This window comes from Babylonia areolata, chromosome 22 (genome assembly GCF_041734735.1).
Source record: "Babylonia areolata isolate BAREFJ2019XMU chromosome 22, ASM4173473v1, whole genome shotgun sequence".
NCBI classification, from domain to species: Eukaryota; Metazoa; Mollusca; class Gastropoda; order Neogastropoda; family Buccinidae; genus Babylonia; species Babylonia areolata.
Genome location: NC_134897.1, coordinates 27,557,175 through 27,577,880, shown reverse-complemented (window position 1 = coordinate 27,577,880; position 20,706 = coordinate 27,557,175). Strand labels below are relative to the sequence as shown.

At 39.2% G+C, this 20,706-nt stretch overlaps 1 protein-coding gene and 1 long non-coding RNA gene across 2 annotated transcripts; both read right to left on the bottom strand.

The window, feature by feature from the left end:
* Window positions 1-1,229: 1,229 nt before the first annotated feature.
* LOC143297289 (adenylate kinase isoenzyme 6-like) lies at window positions 1,230-18,993 on the bottom strand. Its single transcript, XM_076609559.1, has 4 exons — window positions 18,933-18,993; window positions 14,903-15,054; window positions 12,919-13,064; window positions 1,230-3,664 (listed from the first exon to the last, which is right to left on the bottom strand). The coding sequence occupies exons 1-4, from the start codon at window positions 18,973-18,975 to the stop codon at window positions 3,466-3,468; spliced, it is 540 nt and encodes a 179-aa protein (XP_076465674.1). The 5' UTR covers window positions 18,976-18,993; the 3' UTR covers window positions 1,230-3,465.
* Window positions 6,517-12,537, bottom strand: LOC143297143 (uncharacterized). Its single transcript, XR_013057217.1, has 3 exons — window positions 11,818-12,537; window positions 10,728-10,986; window positions 6,517-10,277 (listed from the first exon to the last, which is right to left on the bottom strand). It is a non-coding gene; the product is annotated as an uncharacterized LOC143297143 (long non-coding RNA).
* Window positions 18,994-20,706: the final 1,713 nt, after the last annotated feature.

Below are 20,706 nucleotides of genomic sequence, written 5' to 3'. Positions count from 1 at the left end.
TTGTCCACATACACTCCATCACATCTGTTTCAAACTTTTTTCCTTTTTTTTTGTACGCTTATAGTTGACTTCATCAAGTATTTGCGCCTTATACGTATTATTAATATTACTAGTAGTAGTTCTTTTTTTTATGTATTTACCTTTTTTTTTCTGCTTCTTCTTCTCAAGGCCTGACTAAGCGTGTTGGGTTACGCTGCTGGTCAGGCATCTGCTTGGCAGATGTGGTGTGGCGTATATGGATTTGCCCAAATGCAGTGACGCCTCCTTGAGCTACTGAAACAAACTGTTTCAAACTAACAAATTTCCCTCAAAGCAGCATATATCTGTCCCGTACATAAAACCAACTTTATTATTTATCATCATTATTATCAGTCATAATATTATCACTGTTCTTTTCCTCTGTTTTTCTTTAGTTACAATTGTCCTATTCTTATTCTACTTAACTGTTTATTTATTTATTTTCCTTCAAGGCCTATGTGTGTTGGGTTATGCTGCTGATCAGGCATTTGCTTTGTGGAGTGATGGCCTAGAGGTAACGCGTCCGCCCAGGAAGCGAGAGAATCTAAGTGCGCTGGTTCGAATCACGGCTCAGCGGCCGATATTTTCTCCCCCTCCACTAGACCTTGTGTGGTGGTCTGGACGCTAGTCATTCGGATGAGACGATAAACCGAGGTCCCGTGTGCAGCATGCACTTAGCGCACGTAAAAGACCCCACGGCAACAAAAGGGTTGCTCCTGGCAAAATTCTGTAGAAAAATCCACTGTGATAGGAAAAACAAATAAAACTGCACGCAGAAAAAAATACAAAAAAAAAAAAAAAAAGGGTGGCGCTGTAGTGTAGCGACGCGCTCTCCCTGGTCTTTTGTGAAGAACTATGACTCTCAAAGTTGAAGTCAAGATTGCACTGGCTCTTACTACTGCAGTTTGGGGGCTGGATGGCCTTTGGGAATTATCCCAACACCGACTGTCCTAAAACCTGCTTAGCCGCGAGAGTGGGAATGTAACTTGGGAAAGACACTTCACTATAATCAAATTCTACCTCAGATAGTGGAACAGCAGTTGCCTCCAATGCTGTTCTGGATGTCACAGTCAGACACAACTATCACACCATAATTCGTTTAATTATTAATATGAAAAGACAGCTAGCTTTGACACAAACCGGATCAGAGCAAAAATTTGCAAATGTTCAGCCTTTTTGTGACGTCAACACACTGTTTTACAGTGGCACTGTCTCTCTCACTGTGGCATATGTAACTTCCATTCTGACATGAACAGTCACCACAGTCAGATAAAACTTGTCACAGCAAATGATCACTTGATAACACTCTTTACTGAACTGGACATTTTTTTTTACTTTTAATTTGCTGACTTGTCAAATTATACAACATGAAATAAAACTGTATTCATGTGACAATGCACTTCCAATCCACACACATGTTGTGCGCATGCACACACACATACGCACACTCACTAAACATACTTAAAGTCTTAACTCCCGAGAGCAAGGTTTCGGTTCTAGCTCCGCCCCTTTTCTCTGCATTCAAATTTTGTATTACGTGTAGCTGACACATTTTGTACTTTCCAAAGTCAATTCAGGTCTAGATTGGAAGCTGCTAGGCAAATCTCGCTCTCTGCCATAAATGAAGCCAAACCGTAGCTTTATTAGGCTTTTATTTTGAATAAACCTTCACCGACGTCACAGTGTCAGACTCTGGTGAGAAACTGGCTTGATTCAAATCGCCCGCCATGTATAGTCCGGTTCAGGATTTAAAAGACACACATGCAACCAACATACCTACACTTAACACTCAAACAATTATATGAGTGCAGCAGTAAACTCTACATGAAAAATTAGTCTTGCTGTGAAAGCATGAATAAAACGTGATGGCAAAAATGCCTTTTTCAAACTGCACTGTAACAAATCTATGGCACATGAACACAGAAAATACTTTAATTTTAAATATACTCATATACTAATATGATATACAGAGAGAAGAAACAAATTCTGACTCATCACGTGGTTACAGTATGACAGCTGCCCTTTCAAGTTCAACAAACCCATAATTATAGAAGACTTAAGTCATTCTCTCTGAAGCTGAGCATTTTCTTCCACACTACTACTTTGATTTGCTTTACTGTCCCCTTTGTATGACCAGTAAAAAATATTAAAATATAACACAAAATAACAGACAATTTTGATGCAAAGTTGATCATGTCATATTTTATTTCTTGAATTTCTTTGATCCTACATGATGGCTGGTCTTGAACACACACGCCCCCATGCATTCTTCGTCATTTAATGTAAAACAGAAAATAAAAAAACACCATGGGGAATTTCCAAACACACTCCCACCTCCTCAGCCTGCTATGTGGAGCCAGTGTGCACAACACCATGGGGAATTTCCACACACACTCCCATCTCTTCAGCCTGCTATGTGGAGCCAGTGTGCACAACACCATGGGGAATTTCCACACACACTCCCATCTCTTCAGCCTGCTATGTGGAGCCAGTGTGCACAACACCATGGGGAATTTCCACACACACTCCCATCTCTTCAGCCTGCTATGTGGAGCCAGTGTGCACAACACCATGGGGAATTTCCACACACACTCCCATCTCTTCAGCCTGCTATGTGGAGCCAGTGTGCACAACACCACCAAGGGAACCACAGTCAGTTCTTGCACGGCACCACACCTCATGTGATGTGTGCCACACAAACACATGCAACAGTCCTCATGCAAACAACAATATGCACCCACAATTCACACACACACACACTCACTCTCTCTCTCTCTCTCTCTCACACACACACACACACACACACACACACACACAGAGTCTGGTATGCCAGACAAGCAGAAACAATGTCTTCCTCATATGTATGCATTTACAAACAAGCACAAACAATTTCCCTCTCTCACGCACACACACACATGTACACATGCATGCATATATGCATACAAAATACAACTTCAAACGTGTACACATGTTGGCATATATATTCATATAATCAGTGCTCATTCAAACAACAGTAATCACCCAGAACTTACACACATGCACACACGAAAACATATGCATTTGTAGTTCTTAACGACACTTCTCCCTCTCTCTCCCTCTCTCTCTCTCACACACACACACACACAAAATGCACACACACACACAGATACAATTTCAAACATGCACATAAAATCACATGTACATCTCACATACATCATTGCTCATGCAAACATCAATATCCACACACACACACACACACACTCACATACACACACACACACACACACATGTATCAGTAATTCCTCTCTCCCTCCCCCAGAAACACACAGACACTTCCAAACCAAAACACACATTCCCCAACCACCAAAAAAACCCAGACCACTTCGTTCGACACTCCAAAAGTGAACCAACAACATCACCACCACCACCACCACAACAACAACCTCCCTCCTCCACCCCCCTTCACCATCACGCCCCCAGCCCATTGTCAGTGCGCCACTGCAGAATCCAGGCCTGGATCCTCTCCACATTGTCCTCCAGCTGTTCCGGGCTGTTGGAGGGCAGTTCGTGCACTATCTCCTGCTTGTAGGATTCCCGCGCCTCATCTAGGATGGTCTGGAAGATCTCGCACTGCAGGTTTGACTCCAGCTTCTTGCCGCCGTAACCCCTGCCGGATTCAACACACACACATGCACACCATCGTCACAGGGGCAGACAAAGAAGAAAAAAAGGAGAAAAAGAACCCTGCCAGGCTTGAAACACAGACCATCATCATAGGAGCAGACGAAGAAAAAAAAAGATGATAATGATGATGATGATAATGGTAATGAAAAGGAAACAGAGACAGTAACTGAAACAGATAGAAAGAAAGGAGAAAAAGAAGTAGAACCCTGTCAGGTTCAAAACACAATCCATCATCACAGGAGCAGGTGAAGAAATAAAAGATGATGATGATGATGATGATGATGATGATGATGACAATGATTATGAAGGAGGAGAAGATGAGACAGTTACAGAAACAGACTGACAGAACTGAGAAAAAGAACACTGTCAGGTTCAAAAACACAAACTATCATCACAGGAGCAGGTGAAGAAGAAATAGATGATGATGATGATGACAATGATTATGAAGGAGGAGAAGATGAACAATAAGAAGAAGATGAGGAGGAGCAGGAAGGAGAAGATGATGATGAAGAAGAAGAGGCAGTAACAGAAACAGAAACAAAGAAGAACCCTGTCAGGTTCAAAACACATGCACACACACACACACATCTTCATCTCAGGAGCAGACGAAGAAGACGAAAAGATTGATAATGAATGAGAAGAAAAAGACGATGAAGGAGAAGAAGAAATGAAGAAGTAGAGAGAGAGAAACACTTAACAGAAACACTCAAACAGAAAGAAAGAATGGAGAAGAAGAAAGATAAAAAAATTAAAAAAATTAAAAAAGGAAAAAAAGCCACACAGTGGCCGAGTGGCAATGTGCCTGAATAGGAACTGAACAACCACTGCAGATCCCCTGAATTTAAAGAAATAAAATCATTTTGAAAAATGTAAAAGTAAATGTGTTTTATGGTTTCACTCTTTCAGATGAGATTTCTATTATGAGGAAAAATACATGTTCACAACACCATGTTACTATGGAGCACCCGCCAGTGCCCACAAAAAATCTGCATTCTCTTATTGTGAAGTGCCACTAGATATATGTTTGCTATGGGTGCAGCCGTTGTTGCTTACAAACAAGATTCCCACAGAGTTACTGCCCCATTTTCGTCACTTCCTGCTGAACATTCTGAATTTATCAGGGTCCGATTTGGTTTAGTTTTGCCATAGCTTTCAATTTTCAAAGTTGCAAGATGTGTTTGATATCAAGACTGCTGAGAGTTTGGGCATAATCTGAACAATGAGTTTGAAGATTATTTTGAACTGTGCGAGAATCTTGTTAAAGTTGATCGTAATGAATGATCTAGATTATCGACTAAGCAAGTTTCGTCAATAATGATAGAGAATTTGGTTCTTGAGTGTGAATTGATTGCCGGACCTTTGAAATCGATACTGTCAGTGAGTCAGTCGTTGATTTCACTGATATTAATTGGCGTTCTGCACGATCCTCCTGACTGTGCAATTCAATGGATTATATGTTTTATCTTTTCTCAGTGGAGAAGATACATAGGTAGCCTACCGAAGAGTTTTTTGTTTGTTTGTTTTTCTCCCCACCATCAAGGGAAAATACAGCATCCCTCAAATGAAAAGAACACAAAAAAATCAGCATGTTCATTGTTGCAATTCAAGTAGTAAGAAAAAGAAGAAGATGATAATGAATAAGACACTGCAGACCAATGCAGATTTTTTGCGGGTGATGGCGGGTAATGTGTGTGTGTGTGTGTGTGTGTGTGTATGTGTGTGTTGGGGCTCATGTATGTTTATGTGTATTTGACTGTGCTTTCATATCTGTGAAACTGCATGTTTGGTGCATATCTGTTATGCACTGGGGTATAGGGGCTCTGGATAGAGGTAGTACCTTTGGTGTCTGGCATGCTGCTTCCTACTGATAGGATGGACGGGCATCACTGGTCCTCATCCACCCCTAAATCTCTCACGTGTTGTGTTGGCTCCAAGCGCCACACCCCGGCAAACCGCTTCAGCTGGCGGGCTAAACCACGTGAGGGGGTGGTGTTTACACTGCACCACTGGGCGGAAGAGCGGCGACAGGCGGCCAACGACCAGGGCGGAAGGGTCCCATGATGGACTCAACGGCTAAGTGTACATGACCGAGGGCGTACCACACCATAATCGTGGACTACGGCTTGCGGTCTTGGCTTGGAGAGGAGACGGGCGCCGCCAAGCTTTACCAAGCCCACTGAAAGGACATGACTGGTCCGACAACGTCAAGGAATGGACCAAAATGATGGTGCCAGATCTCCTCACGAAGCTGCCAACAGAACGGCGTGGCGAGCTATGACATCTTCCTCATGCCCCCCAACGACCCCAGCGGTCGAGGGAATGAGTGAGTGAGTGAGTGAGTGAGTGCAGTGCGTATGTGACTCACTGCCAAAAGGTGGGCACAGAAAGTGGGCAGTGAGTGGCAAAAATCAGTTACTGAATTACACAAAGTTGAATACATTTTTGTAATGGGACCATAGGTGGTCACCTTTGTGTAACAGGAGAAGACAGCGTGTTTTGTACTTTTCGAGTAAATTACATTAGAAGACACTTCTGACAAGTATGACATACATCAGTGTTTACAACACATGCACACCTCTATACAGTAAGAGACCAATCAGGAAGGTTGAAAACCTTTCATTAAGCACTGTTTTAACCTTGATGTACTTAGTCATGATGTCAAATATTTGTTGAAAGCTTTTGGCTCTTGCCTGATGGGGGGGGGTTGGTTGTAATCACTGATGCACATCATCGCATGAAGACTAAACATTTCAAAAAACAGTAACTGGTACAATTATAAACTCAAATAATACTGTCACAGAACAACAGTAAACACAATGACAACAATTTTCATTCAAATATTTTAATGCCAAAGAAAATTTGCTGTTTTACATGCACATAACAAATGTATGATGTACATCAGTTTTACACAAAACATTTTCCAGCAAATGGAACGACAGCCAAAATGTCAACAAAAAATGAAGATGAACCAGTATGTCAGATAGCATTATTGTATCACATTCCTGTAGTGATTACAACAATATAAACTCAAATCTAAGTCTTAAAATCCTGTCATAAATGATTTTCAAACCAATACAAACCAGATTTAATTTGTACAATGGAGACAACAACACACACAAAGAAAAACAGAAAAAAAAACAAGAGATAATGAATTGCCACAATAATTCAACCACCAGTCATCTCAGTGACACACTACACTATGAAATATTACACCAGTGTTAACCAATCAAAACTGACCCCATTCATTCAGAACAAAACCCGTATTGGTCACCAAAGCTAAGCAGGTGTCAGTATCACAATACTGTTTGCCTATCATGTTAAAAAATATTTTTAGAAAGGGCTGAGAAACTGTCACAAATGCAATATTGACATCTAACAAACAAAAACAAAAAAAAACCCAAAAAATATGCAAACAAGATACATATTCTGTCATTACATTGAAAAGACTTTGCAAAGACTTTACAATGAAGAGGGAAAAAAAGAACAGTTTGGCACTGATTGAGAATTCAGACCCAAGACAGCAAAGAATTCTCTCAAACCATTCACCAAATGGCATACAACTGACACCTGTGTGACGACGCTTTTTCATCAAAATGCAGCTGCACTTTCCTTCTGAAAGAAGCGAAAGGTTCCCATGAATATTCTGGACGAGTGGGAAATGAAAAAAGCTGCGTACCAGGTTTCTGCTGGTAGAACAGCACGCAAGCCAATTGCAGCAACTCATCCGTTTCTTTCACCTCAGCAAGGTACTCATTCTGCTGCCACTTTACCATGTAAAAGTTCCCTACCACTGGACAATCCTTTTGTTCAGACCGGAGAATGACTGGCACAAAGTGATTTGGAACCCAGTGCTCTTCAGCAGTATCTGTGCGTGATGAAGACCACATGATGATGACTTTCTCATCTGAACTGCAATTGGGTGCCCTGAAAATCCTGTTGCAGTGGGTTATATAAAGTTCCCACCCAAGATTTGGATAAACTGACAGGATGGGACGCCTCAGAACGTGGGAGGCAGCCAAAAACTCCCACAATCCAGTATAAGAAGCATTCCGCAGAATGGACATCACCTCCTGCTCAAAAGCAACCACAGGCGATTCACTGGGTGCAACTGATGTCAGCACAGCCACATGAATCACACTCTCAGGAGTGACCTGATCATGAGCTGAACACCAGTTGCTGCCATCAAGAAAGAGATTTGGATGAAGTGCCATGGCCATGGCTATTCTGCATCTCATCTCTTCATGCAAATCTTCTTTGCCAAACAGAAGAAGGCTCAAAGATCGGAAGAAACAATTCCCATCACCTTCCACTTGCAAAGGAAAACACAGCTGCTGGACATCTGGTGCCATAAGTGCAAGTGCACTTGTATCCACAGTGTGCCCTGCAACGGCTGGGAAACAAGGTGAGGGGAGAGAAAAACTTTCAACCTCATCCTGAAAGTTCTTTGCTGACTCTTGAACTTCTTGAAAACTGAAGCAATTTTCAAGAGCTTCTGCAACTGAATGAAAAAAATTGGTCCTGTTTGAGTGATCAAGACCTTCACACGATGCAGAATCCATATCAGTGCACTCATCAGGAGATACTGATTCACAGTCTGACTCACAGTCTGTGTCACTGTATTCAGATTCTGCAATGTGTGCGGTATCTTCTTCTGACTGCAAAGTGTCGCAGTCCACTTTTTCATCCTCATGGTCTTGAGGATGAAAAGGAACTGAGCCAGCAAACTTCAGTTTGGCAGTTTGCCAACCAGGAACATGGGCAGCAGATAGACAGTGTGCGTAGTCCTCAGACATGCATGGTTTACAAAAGCACGACAGAGTCCTGATTGCCAGCTCATCTTGTGCCTGCACTCGCACATGGTGGAGCTTTCTAGAGCCATGAATGGTCTTCACCATGCTTGAATTTATTTTCCTGTCTACCTGGTCTGGCTCAATGAGGAAAAAGCGTTGAACTTTGTGAAGGCACTCTCCAGGGCCCTCTGAATGGCTCATCGTACGTGAACAGTGTTCAAACATGTCCTGAGCCCCATTGACAGTGACAGCCCCAGAGGCAATGTCACGTGTCACATTCCTTTTCACTGCCCCACCACACCAGTCACAATCATTCTTGCCATGGCGTGCACCAAAAAAAACCTTTTCAATGGATGCCCCTTTTGAGTGTGGCAATGTGCTGCGAGCAAGGAAAAGAAACGGCAGTTTTGATTTAAACTGTGCAGCACAGCCATCACTCACCAGCAGAACTTTCTTCATATTCCTGAGCTTAGAAACATATTCCAAGATGTTTTCAATGAAAACCTGTGTGATACAGGCATCATGACGAAGGTCATCTGAAAGAAAGACCAGATTGTCTCGCCTCAGCTCTCCACATGAGCATCTACTGTGAACAACAGCAGGAAACACAGTGACCTGTCTGTAGGCCCAGTGGGCACTCTGGGGTTCATCCTGGAATTTGCAGAGAAAATTCTCTGCAAAATCCATCACAATAATTACCCAATCTTCTGGCAGATTTCTTTTTAAATGGTAGAGCTGATTTCTCTGCCACTCTGCATTAAACTTGTGCCTGTACAGAGGTCCAAGCTCTTTCATCAGCTCTCCCAGACACTCATTCACGCTGCCACATTTGCTCACTTTTTCCATCCTTGAATGAGTGCCCATTCTCACAAGTTCCCACCTCTCCCATTTTACCTGTTCTGTCAACAAATTTCCCACCTCTTTTTTAAGTCTGGCATGCAGTTGCTCAACCCCGCAGTGAAAACACTGCCTATCCAAGCAATTTTTCCTTGGAAATTCACCCTCAAACCCACACACACTTTCCCCTAACAATGAGTCAACACTCTCACGCTTGCTCAACAAGAAAAGGTTAAGTTTCTTCAGTTTTTCTTTTGGATTGTGACAAAGTTCACAAAGGCATTGACGAAACTTTAATTTTGTCACTGATTGTATGTATTTTGGTTTGAGACGATAGAATGTTCTCAGTGAAACCTTGATTTCCTCATTTTTTGCCCTGAACTCCTGATAGAGTTCACTGATGGGCTTTGTCAGCTGTTTTTTTATATCTGGCAGACTTACAGGGGACCTCAGCTGCATGAGCATCATAGAAATCCCCAACCGCTCTAAATCTGTTTCCTGGGGATGTATGATACACACACTTTTCTTGAGAGTTTTTCAAATACTTGTTTGAGAACCCAATGTCACCTGCATGTGGAGTGTTCTGAAATATTTCTCTTAAATATCTCTTGTGTGAAAGAGTCTCCTTGTCTCTTTTCTTGGAAATGTTCTCCACATGTGTGCGAAGAATTAAAGTTGGAGAACTCTCTACCTGTGTAGTAGAACTAGGCTGTTCTAGTACTTGCTCCACTTGAATGGACTTCTCTCTCCTAGCCCTTAAAATCTGCTCCTTTTCTGCCTTTTTTTTTATAATAATATTCGCGTCTTTTCTCTTTTACACGTCTTTTTTTGTTTGGATGCTGAGCATCACGATGTTTTTGGACGGCCAGCCTAATGTACTCTCGTCTCTTATCGGCTTTTGCTTTGTCAAGTCGCGTCTCCCGCGCTGGTGGCCCACCCGATGCTGCTTCTTCAGCCTTCTTCTTTGCACTGCACACACACAGAGAGAGAGAGAGAGAGAGAGAGAGAGAGAACATGCTTTGAATTATGGGGCAAAACATTTCAAAACAATGAAAGCAAACCACTGTATATGATTACTATCTATTCACTTTAACATCTTTTAAATCCACACTGGTTGTGAAACCCAAACTAATTGCACTTAACATTAGATTGAAGGGCATAAAGAGAATGAATTCTTTCTAGAATATGAAAATATGTGCATGCATACATAAAGAATGTGTGTGTGTGTGTGTGTGCGGAAGGGAAAAAGAGAGCTTCAGAGAGAGAAACAAGTCAGTTCATTCTTTAACTACAACTTTACAAGTTTTACAAAAAAAAACTTTTTATTATTAACATTTTTACAGCTGTATGAAAAAAAGGTTCTTATTTATAAACAATACAAACAATTAGAAATGTACAGAAAGGATGAGATCAACTTACATGTAGCGAGCTTGACACTGTTTGTGCAACAGACGTTGATGCTCTTTCTGCTCCTCCGAGACCGGTTTCTCTCGATTCTTTCGTGTTCTTTCTTTGGCCTTCTTCTTCATCTCATTGTGAAGTTCAGGATCAGCTTTAACCCGCATTCTGTAGGCCCTGGCAGCTTCCCGGTTTCTCGCTCTTCTAGCATCTTTTTTTGCCTGAAGACTGGCGTTCTGCTCATTTTGGTGATGTAAAATCTGTGTCTCTGTCATTGTATCTGAAAACGTGAATGCAACAAATGCACATCAAGTCATAAAATGTGTACACACACACACACACACACACAAGCAAAACAAATATGCAACAAAACATACACACACACCATTTCCCAAACCCTGCGCTATATCAATAAACATTATCATTACTATTGTCTGGGTACACATGGGAATATATTCATGCTCTTGTCAGTGTACATTTGTTTATTAAAAAAAAAAAAAAAAAAAAAAAACCAACAAACACACACACACACAAACAACAACAAAAACAAACTTTTTTCAAAACAAATATACCCCAATTTTTTGCTTCTTAATTAAATCTGGCTTATTCATATAACTTTCCATGTCCTGTTCTTTGGTCACTGTAAAACTGATGTGCGTCATTACTTTGGGATATAAATATTGTTAGCATTGTCTCCAGATTATCAAATACCTTGAAAACAATGGATTTTCTTCAATTCAATAAATATATTTGAAAAAAAAAGATCCTGGGAACAAAACTCAAGTTCGTTTTGCAACTTGTGCTGTTTAATCATTCAGATGATTGTGAACATCAGTTTTACACAATGGCCCTGATGACGAACTCATTTTTACTCAACAGTAGCATGGTGTAAATTCTGTTGAAAATCACCTCCAAAGAAAGAAAGAAAACACATTCACGGCAATGCCGTACGGTGAAAGCAGCAACAAATACATTCAAATCATGCTACAAGCAAAGAAAATAACAATGTACCATGTTAACAGAGTGAATAATTGTAAAAAACCAAGCAAAACTGATGATGAAAATCATTTGATGATGAAAGATCATTTCAGATAGAATGTTTACACCATACCTTTTCGCTTGCGTAGCACGCCGCTGTGTTGCCTCTCAGTCGATCTATTGACACCGGAAGTATAACTCGGTTGTCCGGAAGTATAGATGACGTCAAAGTTTTAAAAAAGTTGATAAATTGTTTTTGATGAGGTTTGATTATGAACATCATTGTTTACCGCGAAATCAGAGCATTCAGAAATAGCTTTATAAAAACCAGAGTAAACTGTTTTTTGAATCTCAGTTGATCTTTTCTCGTAGAACAATTTTCAATCAAATGAATGATATCTATTTTTGGAACAAAGAAAGCGAAGCAGACGACGCACAAGGAATTTTCGTTTTCGAAGAAATTTTACACAACGGATGATGCGCGTCATCATGAAAATCAATGCGGGATTGTGATCGTTAAAAAGATAATTGTAGTGTCTTGTTGGCTGGATTATATAAAAGAAAGCACTCCTAATCATTTGTAATAATTTGGACTTGTTTCCCGGGCACATTGTAGTGTAAAACCATTGACGTTCTTCATACGTGTGCAACTGTCCATTTTCGGCAGCCCGTTTTAGAGGGCTTCGACCGCTGTTTAGATCAAATTACTTTAAAATGGGTGGGGTCTGGTGGAATATATTGTCTCTAGTGTGTCTTTGGGCATTTTTCAACATTCTTGCAAAGTAAAACAAACACAGCACAAACGGATGTGATTTTATTGACATTGAAAATACACAACCATCAATGTGCCCACCTTTTGGCAGTGACTCATGTGTGAATGTGTGTCTGCATTTTTTACATTTATTTGCTCATTTATCATCATTGTTGTCTCTTTTTTTTTTATCATTTTGAGTGCACCGTAACTTTTACAATTTCATGAATCAGAATGTAAAACATTATTTTCATGTTGCTTACATTTTTTTTCTTTTTTTAATGCAAAATGTTATTTCCAGGTGGTACTGTCTTATGCTATCCTGTCACCAACACGACAGTTTTCCCTGTATTTCTAATGAAGACATTAAAGGAAATTTTTTCCCTAAAATTTCACGGAACTCACGTACTTACCATGACCCACAAACTGGTCTGATTGACTGATCTGATTGACACAAGGTGCACAGACACTGCAATAACTCACCTGTTCACCAGCCTGTCGTACAGAATGGAGTTATCGGTGCGGAGGACAAAGACGATGTCGAACCAGCGCTCGGGGAAAAACTCACAGCCGTGGTAGTCCACAATGTTCCCCCCTGCTGACATGTCGTCCTCCATCTCGTCCAGGATCTGATCATGATAATCATGAAAATATAACAGTCACAGTAATAATATTACGAATAATTATCGAAAATAAAATGAATATTAATAATAATGATAATAATAATAACAAAAATATAATACTTTTTAATAGTAATAATAATGATGAGAATAATATATTAATATTAATATCACTAATCATCATCATCATCATCATCATGATAATAACCACAACAAGAACAACAGCAACAACAACAGTAACAGCAACAACAGCAACAACAACAACAACAAAACTATTACAACTACCAATAATACAAATAACAAGAAGAAGAAGAATTCATATCTAACACCTTTCCATGTAAAACATGCTCAAGTTGCGCTGTACAATTTAAAAACAAACACGTAAAACACACACTCTACTTAAAAGCACTAAACCAAAAACTGGCATGTACAGTGCTGCACAGACACCCTACCAAACACTATTTCCTATGTTCACACACACACACACACACACACACACACACACACACACACACACACAAATCATCATACACAACACTCATCATACATACACCACAATACCTAAATGACACACATATCACAATACTTAACATTGTGACTAACACCAGAAAACAGAAATATCACAAGATACAAAAAATACTTTACCATCTCTTGTAAGAGAGAAATTGCTGACACTTTTGCTGATAACAAGGCGGCATATAAAATTACAAGAACATAGGAATAATATTCGAACTGTCAGTGTCAACAACACAAAGTTTTCAATAAGAACACAGATTCATAATAAATTCATGTTCAACACTGTATAAGCTCATAATTATACATTTTCAAATTTTTATGCTCATTGAATTTTATTGTAATTTTTTGTATAGATACGAAACTAAAAATATTTTACAAATATTTAACGATTTAATTTAATTTTTAATAGTAAAAAAAAAAATGAGAGTAATAAAAAAAAAACAATAAAAAAACAAAAACAAATTACATCAAATAAAGTGTGACACTGAGAGGCTTCTTCATGAAGTGGAGCTTCCAATGATGACACCAACTTTTAAACTAGTGGAAGAACAATAAATAAAACAATCTGGCTCACAATGTCATGTCCAGCATACAAAATGCAGGAGTTCCAGATGAGTAACTAGTCATAAAAATGTCTTGTTTATAAAGAAATATATATAAAAAAATATTTAAAAAATAATAAAATAAAAATGCAGACAACCTAAGCCAAATTAGCAGTACACCTGCACTCCAGTCAGAGTGCAGGAAACATCTATTACAAATTAGTTTCCCAGTTTTGTACAGGTGGTTCTATTTCCGTTGGAAAAATTAAAAAGTCTTGAACTGCATATGCAGAAAGAAGATTTTTCCAACACTTCCCCAGCCCTGCAAACGGTTCTCATTTTGTTCTTTTTTTCAGACTTTTCCAGACTTGCATGACCCGGTATGGGCAGAACCCTGAGCAAGGATGGTTGGCCTCGTCAAAAAAAACAAAACAAACAAAAACCATACGTGTTTTTGATTGTAAATTATCATTATAACAACAAAAAAAGGATGACCGGCCATCACGCCTATGCATAGACCTTCCATGACATTCAGCTGTAACCCATGGAGACCCTGTGTATGTGTGTGTGTGTGTGTGTGTGCATGCGTGTAATTAAGTAATGTAATACGCATAGTCTTTGAATCTGTTTTATGCTTTTGTGTGTTAAATCTTTTGTTGTGTATGTGTGTTTATGTTTGTTTTTTTTGTAAAGCGCTTTGAGCTCCCTTTAACTTTAAGGGAGGAAAGCGCTTAACAAGTCTTCATTATTATTGTCATTATCATTAATATTATTATTATTATTACTGACCCTGTCCTCATCAATGATGGGGCACTGCAGCTCCTGGTCATAGCCCTCAAACAGCTCCTGGTCGGTGGCCAGCTTGCTGACACTGATGTACTTCAGCCCGGCCACCTCCGCAAGGTGCTCGCTCAGCGTCGTCTTCCCCGTCCCCGGGGTGCCTGCCACACAACACGGTTTGTTCCTTCAGCGAATTACAGTTCAAGTCTTTTGCTGCCAAAGACGACTTTAGTCAACTAGACAGTTGTGTTGTGGGTTCTGTTGTGTTATTTTGTATTGTATTGTATTTGTATTGTATTGTTTTTGTATTGTTTTATATTGTATTACTCTTTTCATCACAACTGATTTCTCTGTGTGAAATTCAGGCTGCTCTCCCCAGGGAGATATACTGAGTCTCAGTGAGAGCGCTATCCTTTTTTCATTTCTTCTAAATTTTCTGCCTGCAATTCTCCCCCCACCCTCACCCAAACTGAAGTGAATTTTTTCCCCCAGAATTACCCTTTTGTTGCTGTGGGTTCCCTTACATGCAGTAAGTGTATGCTGCACACAGGACATCAGTTTATCGTCTCATCCAAATGACTAGCATCCAGACCACCACTCAAGGTCTAGTGGAGGGGGAGTAAATACCGACGACTGTGGGATTCAAACCAGTACACTCAGATTCTCTCGCTTCCTTGGTGGACACGTTACCTCTTGGCCATCACTCCACACCGACATAGGCGACATGGAGGGGTCATGTTAAACAGAGGTCTGCTTTTCACACTGAAACAGCTCTACAGCTGCTGCCAACTTTCCTGCCACAATAGGAAACCGACAAGCCTTCCCCTCTTGACCAAGTCTGAACTTGAAGAGAACAAAACAATCCATTGTGTTGTTTTGACACAAACCAAATTGACAAATTTTGTGACTGAGTACATTAAATCAGAACAGGCACCACTGAACACCACTGAAGTGACTCAGCAGTAGTGCAGGGTCTCCTCTGGTGTGTGGCCTCCTGACGACCTAACACTGATTGTTCCCTGCGGACTACAGACGCTGGAATTGTGACGGATGGACCCGGGTGTGGTCATGTATGGGGGAATCTAATTAAGCGGTGGGGGAGTAATGCCACTGAAACGGTGCAGATGATGGGGCAGCAAAAAAAGAAGAAAAAAAAAGTGTGACCAAAAGCACTGACTGATTGAGTTTAAAATGTCACTGGGACTGTAGAATCAATGCTATCCAGACATAGGCAGCATGTACAGGCCAGTTCCCTCATTACTGACACTTTGCACCAGGTGAAGAGTCACTGTTGACACATATTTTGACTTCTTTTCTTATGGCACCTTGCCAATAACTAATTATAGAATTATATTTGGTATCGATTGAAAGAGAAAACTTTTCACCATCTCACTGTGATAGTAGTATGTGGTTATATACATATGCTAAAAAGTTAAATTATGACATCAAGCACTTAATTGTAAGAGAAAAAGAGTGCCACACCTTCTCTACAGCAATGTCTATGGCACAGGAAATACTCATCACACTCAGCAGGAAAACCCACTGGCTGGTTTGAGGGTCACAGAATACCATGGTCCATCGCACAGCGTCCAAACGAAGGCCCATAATTCACTATTACACTTTAAACCGTTCAAAAAAGCATTATTTGTTGTTTCTATAACCAGTTAAAGTGTATAATATCTTTAGTTTTTGTCATAAATTTCTGTCAGTATGAGGTCCGTCAAGTCATTGGCATGTTTGTACATATCTGCATGGAAGTTCTGACCACCAATTTTTTGACTCCTTGGGATACACTTACAACCACGATGTGAATTTTTTAGGCTAATTTATATTCATTTTCTAATGGCTGTGTGCTTTTCATAATATATGCACATACTGACATAGACTTTTACTTTCAATTCAACACAACACTTTCAATTAATAATATCTTGTACATCAAATTTGCCATTTTCATTCATCATTCACAAGAACAAACTGATGCAGAACTTCATCAAGTTCATCTAACAAAATGGTACATTGGTAGCAAGAAATCATTGATTTCACTCGCATTCTCACTTCTTTTTTTTTCACCCAAATTAAATATCTACAGCATATTTTGTTGTTAATAGTGTTTACTGTTTTTTCAGTGTATGTTTTCTAAAATTAAAGTAATTGTGTGTTTAATAAAACAAAGGTGTGAATAATCTACACCTTTTGATGAACACCCTCCTACTGGTACCCATTTTGGGAGACTGACCCATATATCATATATGGTTTTGTCCTGTGTTTGTGTCCTAAGTTCTGGAACCTATTTCAATAAAACATTTTTTGTGCTTTGTAAATGAGGAATAACATATAGAAATGACATTCACATTGTGTGTGTAATGGACACTTAGTTCTAATCAAGAATTATGCATAATATGATGCAAAATTACCCATATCACAAACCTGTACCAACATTTGTCAGTTGTCTCAAACTTTTTTATTTTAAATTATATATATATATATATATATAATATTATCTTTTCTTTTTTTTTTTTTTTACCTTTTCAAGGTTTGGGGGTCAAAAACAGAAAGAGCAGCTCTATGGTTGGCATAAAGTGAATGAACATGTCAGTCATTGCAGACAATTTTCAGGCTTGCAAGACGGTGGCATAATATTGACAGTTGAGTCCACACCAAATTGTGTAAAATAACCCTCAAAACAGTAAAAAAAAAAAAGAAAAAAAAAATCACTGGCGATGGGTTACAACATTTACTACTAGCATAATGGTAATAATTATCATTTCATCAGTATCAGTAGCTCAAGGAGGAGTCACAGCGTTCGGACAAATCCATACAATCTTGAAGCTACACCACATCTGCCAAGCAGCTGCCTGACCAGCAGCATAACCTAACGTGCTTAGTCAGGCCAAAAAACAAAAAAGAAAAAGAAAAAAAAGAAAAGGTAAATGAATAATAATAAAAATAATTTTTTTTTTTAATTTTTTTTTTAAAGGGAAAAAAAGAGAAAAAGATAAGATACTAATACTAATAATACTGATGATGATGATAATAATAATAATAATCATAATGACAATAACAGTAATAATAATAATTAATAAAAAATAAATAAATAAAAAGAAAATCATGATAAATAAACAAATAAATGTAAAAACATACACGATACAGCCTACACACACACACACACACACACACAAACACAGAGCTCTCCTGACATGTGTTCACTTATAAACTTGCGCACACACACAAACACACACACATGCGCGTGCACACACACACACACACATTGTGAAGACATCATGTATATAAATTATAATTATGTTCATTTGCGAATTGTTCGTATTTTGTTTTTCACCATAGAATTTGTGTATCTTATCATGCTTGATTTTTCATGTTATACTCTTCCTACCCTGTCCATCTTTTCTTCTGTTTTCATGTCTTTTCTTTTTTCTCCCTTTTCTTCTGAGGGCAAAATGAAAAAAAGCTGTACAAGCTTATTCTTTTACCCTCAATCAAGATCATTTTGACTTGACCTGACAAACACAAACTCCCACTGATTGGCCGCAACAGGGGTGGGAAAAGATTTCTGATGCCAGGAACGTGGCGTTTAGTGTGTTGCTCAGTCTACTGTATTTCGAAAAGCCCACAGAGACTCTGTTCCGTTTTGAAGAATTAGCGCAATGTTATTTTGGAAATGATGCCAATATTCGTTTGATTTGCAAAGCATCGTGCTCTACCCCTCACGCTAGACTTACGGCCACTCCATCACCGTTTCATCAATGCACGAGAATTGCCGGAAAAGTAGGTTCCTGAATGAAGATGATTAATAGGGCTTTACCTGGCAACATCCACATTTCATCCCCCATAGACACTAGAAAGTAGAATTATCACTACAATATCAGTGTCTATGCTTCCCCTCATCTCCTCGATGTGACTGACAGAGCAAACGCGCACGCCTTGTGAACACTACTGATTCTCTCTTGAGTTACAAAGCAACAGCAACACAAAACTACAGTCAAAATTCGAATTATCAATAGAGTATGTTTGGTCGTCATACCTGTGATCAAGATATTCGGTCCACGAGGTCGACTTGCAGCCATGTTGCTCACACTGTGTAGTAAGGGACGTTACTCGTAAGAGCTATTTGATTATCTGTTTAGTGAAAACTAACAAAATAATGTCAAAGAGAAAAGAAAAAAGGTTAAAAAGTGGTAGAGACAAAAAGAAAAGAAAAGAAAAAGGCAACTAAAGAAAGAAGCAAGAAGTGTGTGTGTCTTTTTTTCTTTTTTTTTTTAAATCTTTTATAATTTGTTGTTGTTGTTGTTGATATGTCAGAAATGTGTATGCTAGTTTATGGTTCACTCACTTTTTATTAACACCCTTTAACAATAAGATTTTGTTTATAATTAAAAAAAAAAAAAATTCAATGTCGCTGAAACTAACAAGTCATTGATGAAAATGGATAAGTAAGCCTAAAAAAACCCACAAAAAGCCAAATGCTCATCTTTATTGAAACAAAATACTTAGATAAGAACCAATAAAGACGTTGAACGATGATATGTTAATAGTGGAATGAAACTATATTAAATGTCCATTCTATACGTAAAAGTAATTGCGTATAGCTTATGATAAAGTGAAAGTCAAAAGGGAAGCAAAATGCGAAAGCATGTGGAATGTAATCAATCCAAGTCATAAGCAATCAAAATGTTATTTTGCTCAATATTTTTTAACTCGCATAAAAAGAATCTCTCTCTCTCTCTCTCTCTCTCTCTCTCTCTCTCTCTCTCATATGTATATGCATATCACACACACACACGCACACACACACACACCGCACACACTGTCTGTGTCAGTGTGAGCGCGCGCGTGCGCGTATGTGCATATTTGTGCGCATGTGTATGTCGTGATAAATCTAAATCCCGAACAAAGAAAGACCGAAAGATTATAAAGCATGTGCCAGCTGCATGGTTTGCCCTGTGTCCATATCTGTTTGGGACACTGAGGTGAGTCATGTGGCCACAGGTGTGCTGACCACAGGACAGACGGTGGTGGACGCTGAGGTCAACACGGGTCAGTTCTATAGTGTTATATATATATATATATATATATATATATATATATATATATATATATATATATATATATATATATAATGTGTGTGTGTGTGTGGAGAGAGAGGCAGACAGACAGTCAGAGAAGACAAGACAAATCCTTATTTTCGAGGATAATAGATATAGGCACTGGCGCGCTAAGGTTTTTCAAGTTCATCACAAGAGTCCAATCCCCGCCCTGAAACAGGGTCTACACTACACAATACTACATCATATATGTCATTGCATGTCATTGAGAGAGAGATCGAGAGAGGGGGGTTCTTTAGTTTAACATCTTTTCACTGGTTAGTGATATTAGACGGGAGGAGGGGGTTGTGGTGGTGGGGGATGGAGGGGAGGGGGGTGGCACTATGTGTGTGTGCGCATGTGGGGGTGGGGGTGGAGGCGATGGGAAGAGGTGGTGGGATGACTGATACAGGAAAAGAGACATAAAGAGTAGTAGAGGTTAAGAGGTTAAAAGAAAGAACTACGAAAGACTGAACTGAGAGTAAAGTAGAAGTATCTCAAACATTCCTGTAACGGGATTAAGCATTCTCATTATAACAAAAACATAATCAATGACAGATAAAAACTGGACTTTAATTCAAATATTCTGTGATTTGTAGGAGTAATAAATGATTATTCAAAATATTATCAAAGGACAAATACGTTTTTGAAGGACCAGTTGTTTTGTTCAAGGACGCACAACAAGAATGTGACAGACATTAACTTATTTTCTGC

Coding starts and splice junctions, on each gene's coding strand:
- LOC143297289 (XM_076609559.1), bottom strand. CDS start 18,975: ATGGCTGCAAGTCGACCTCGTGGACCGAATATCTTGATCACAG. Junction 15,055..18,932: donor ACCGAATATCTTGATCACAG/GTATGACGACCA, acceptor GTTGTGTGGCAG/GCACCCCGGGGACGGGGAAG. Junction 3,665..12,918: donor TACGACAGGCTGGTGAACAG/GTGAGTTATTGC, acceptor TGAATCCGGCAG/GGGTTACGGCGGCAAGAAGC.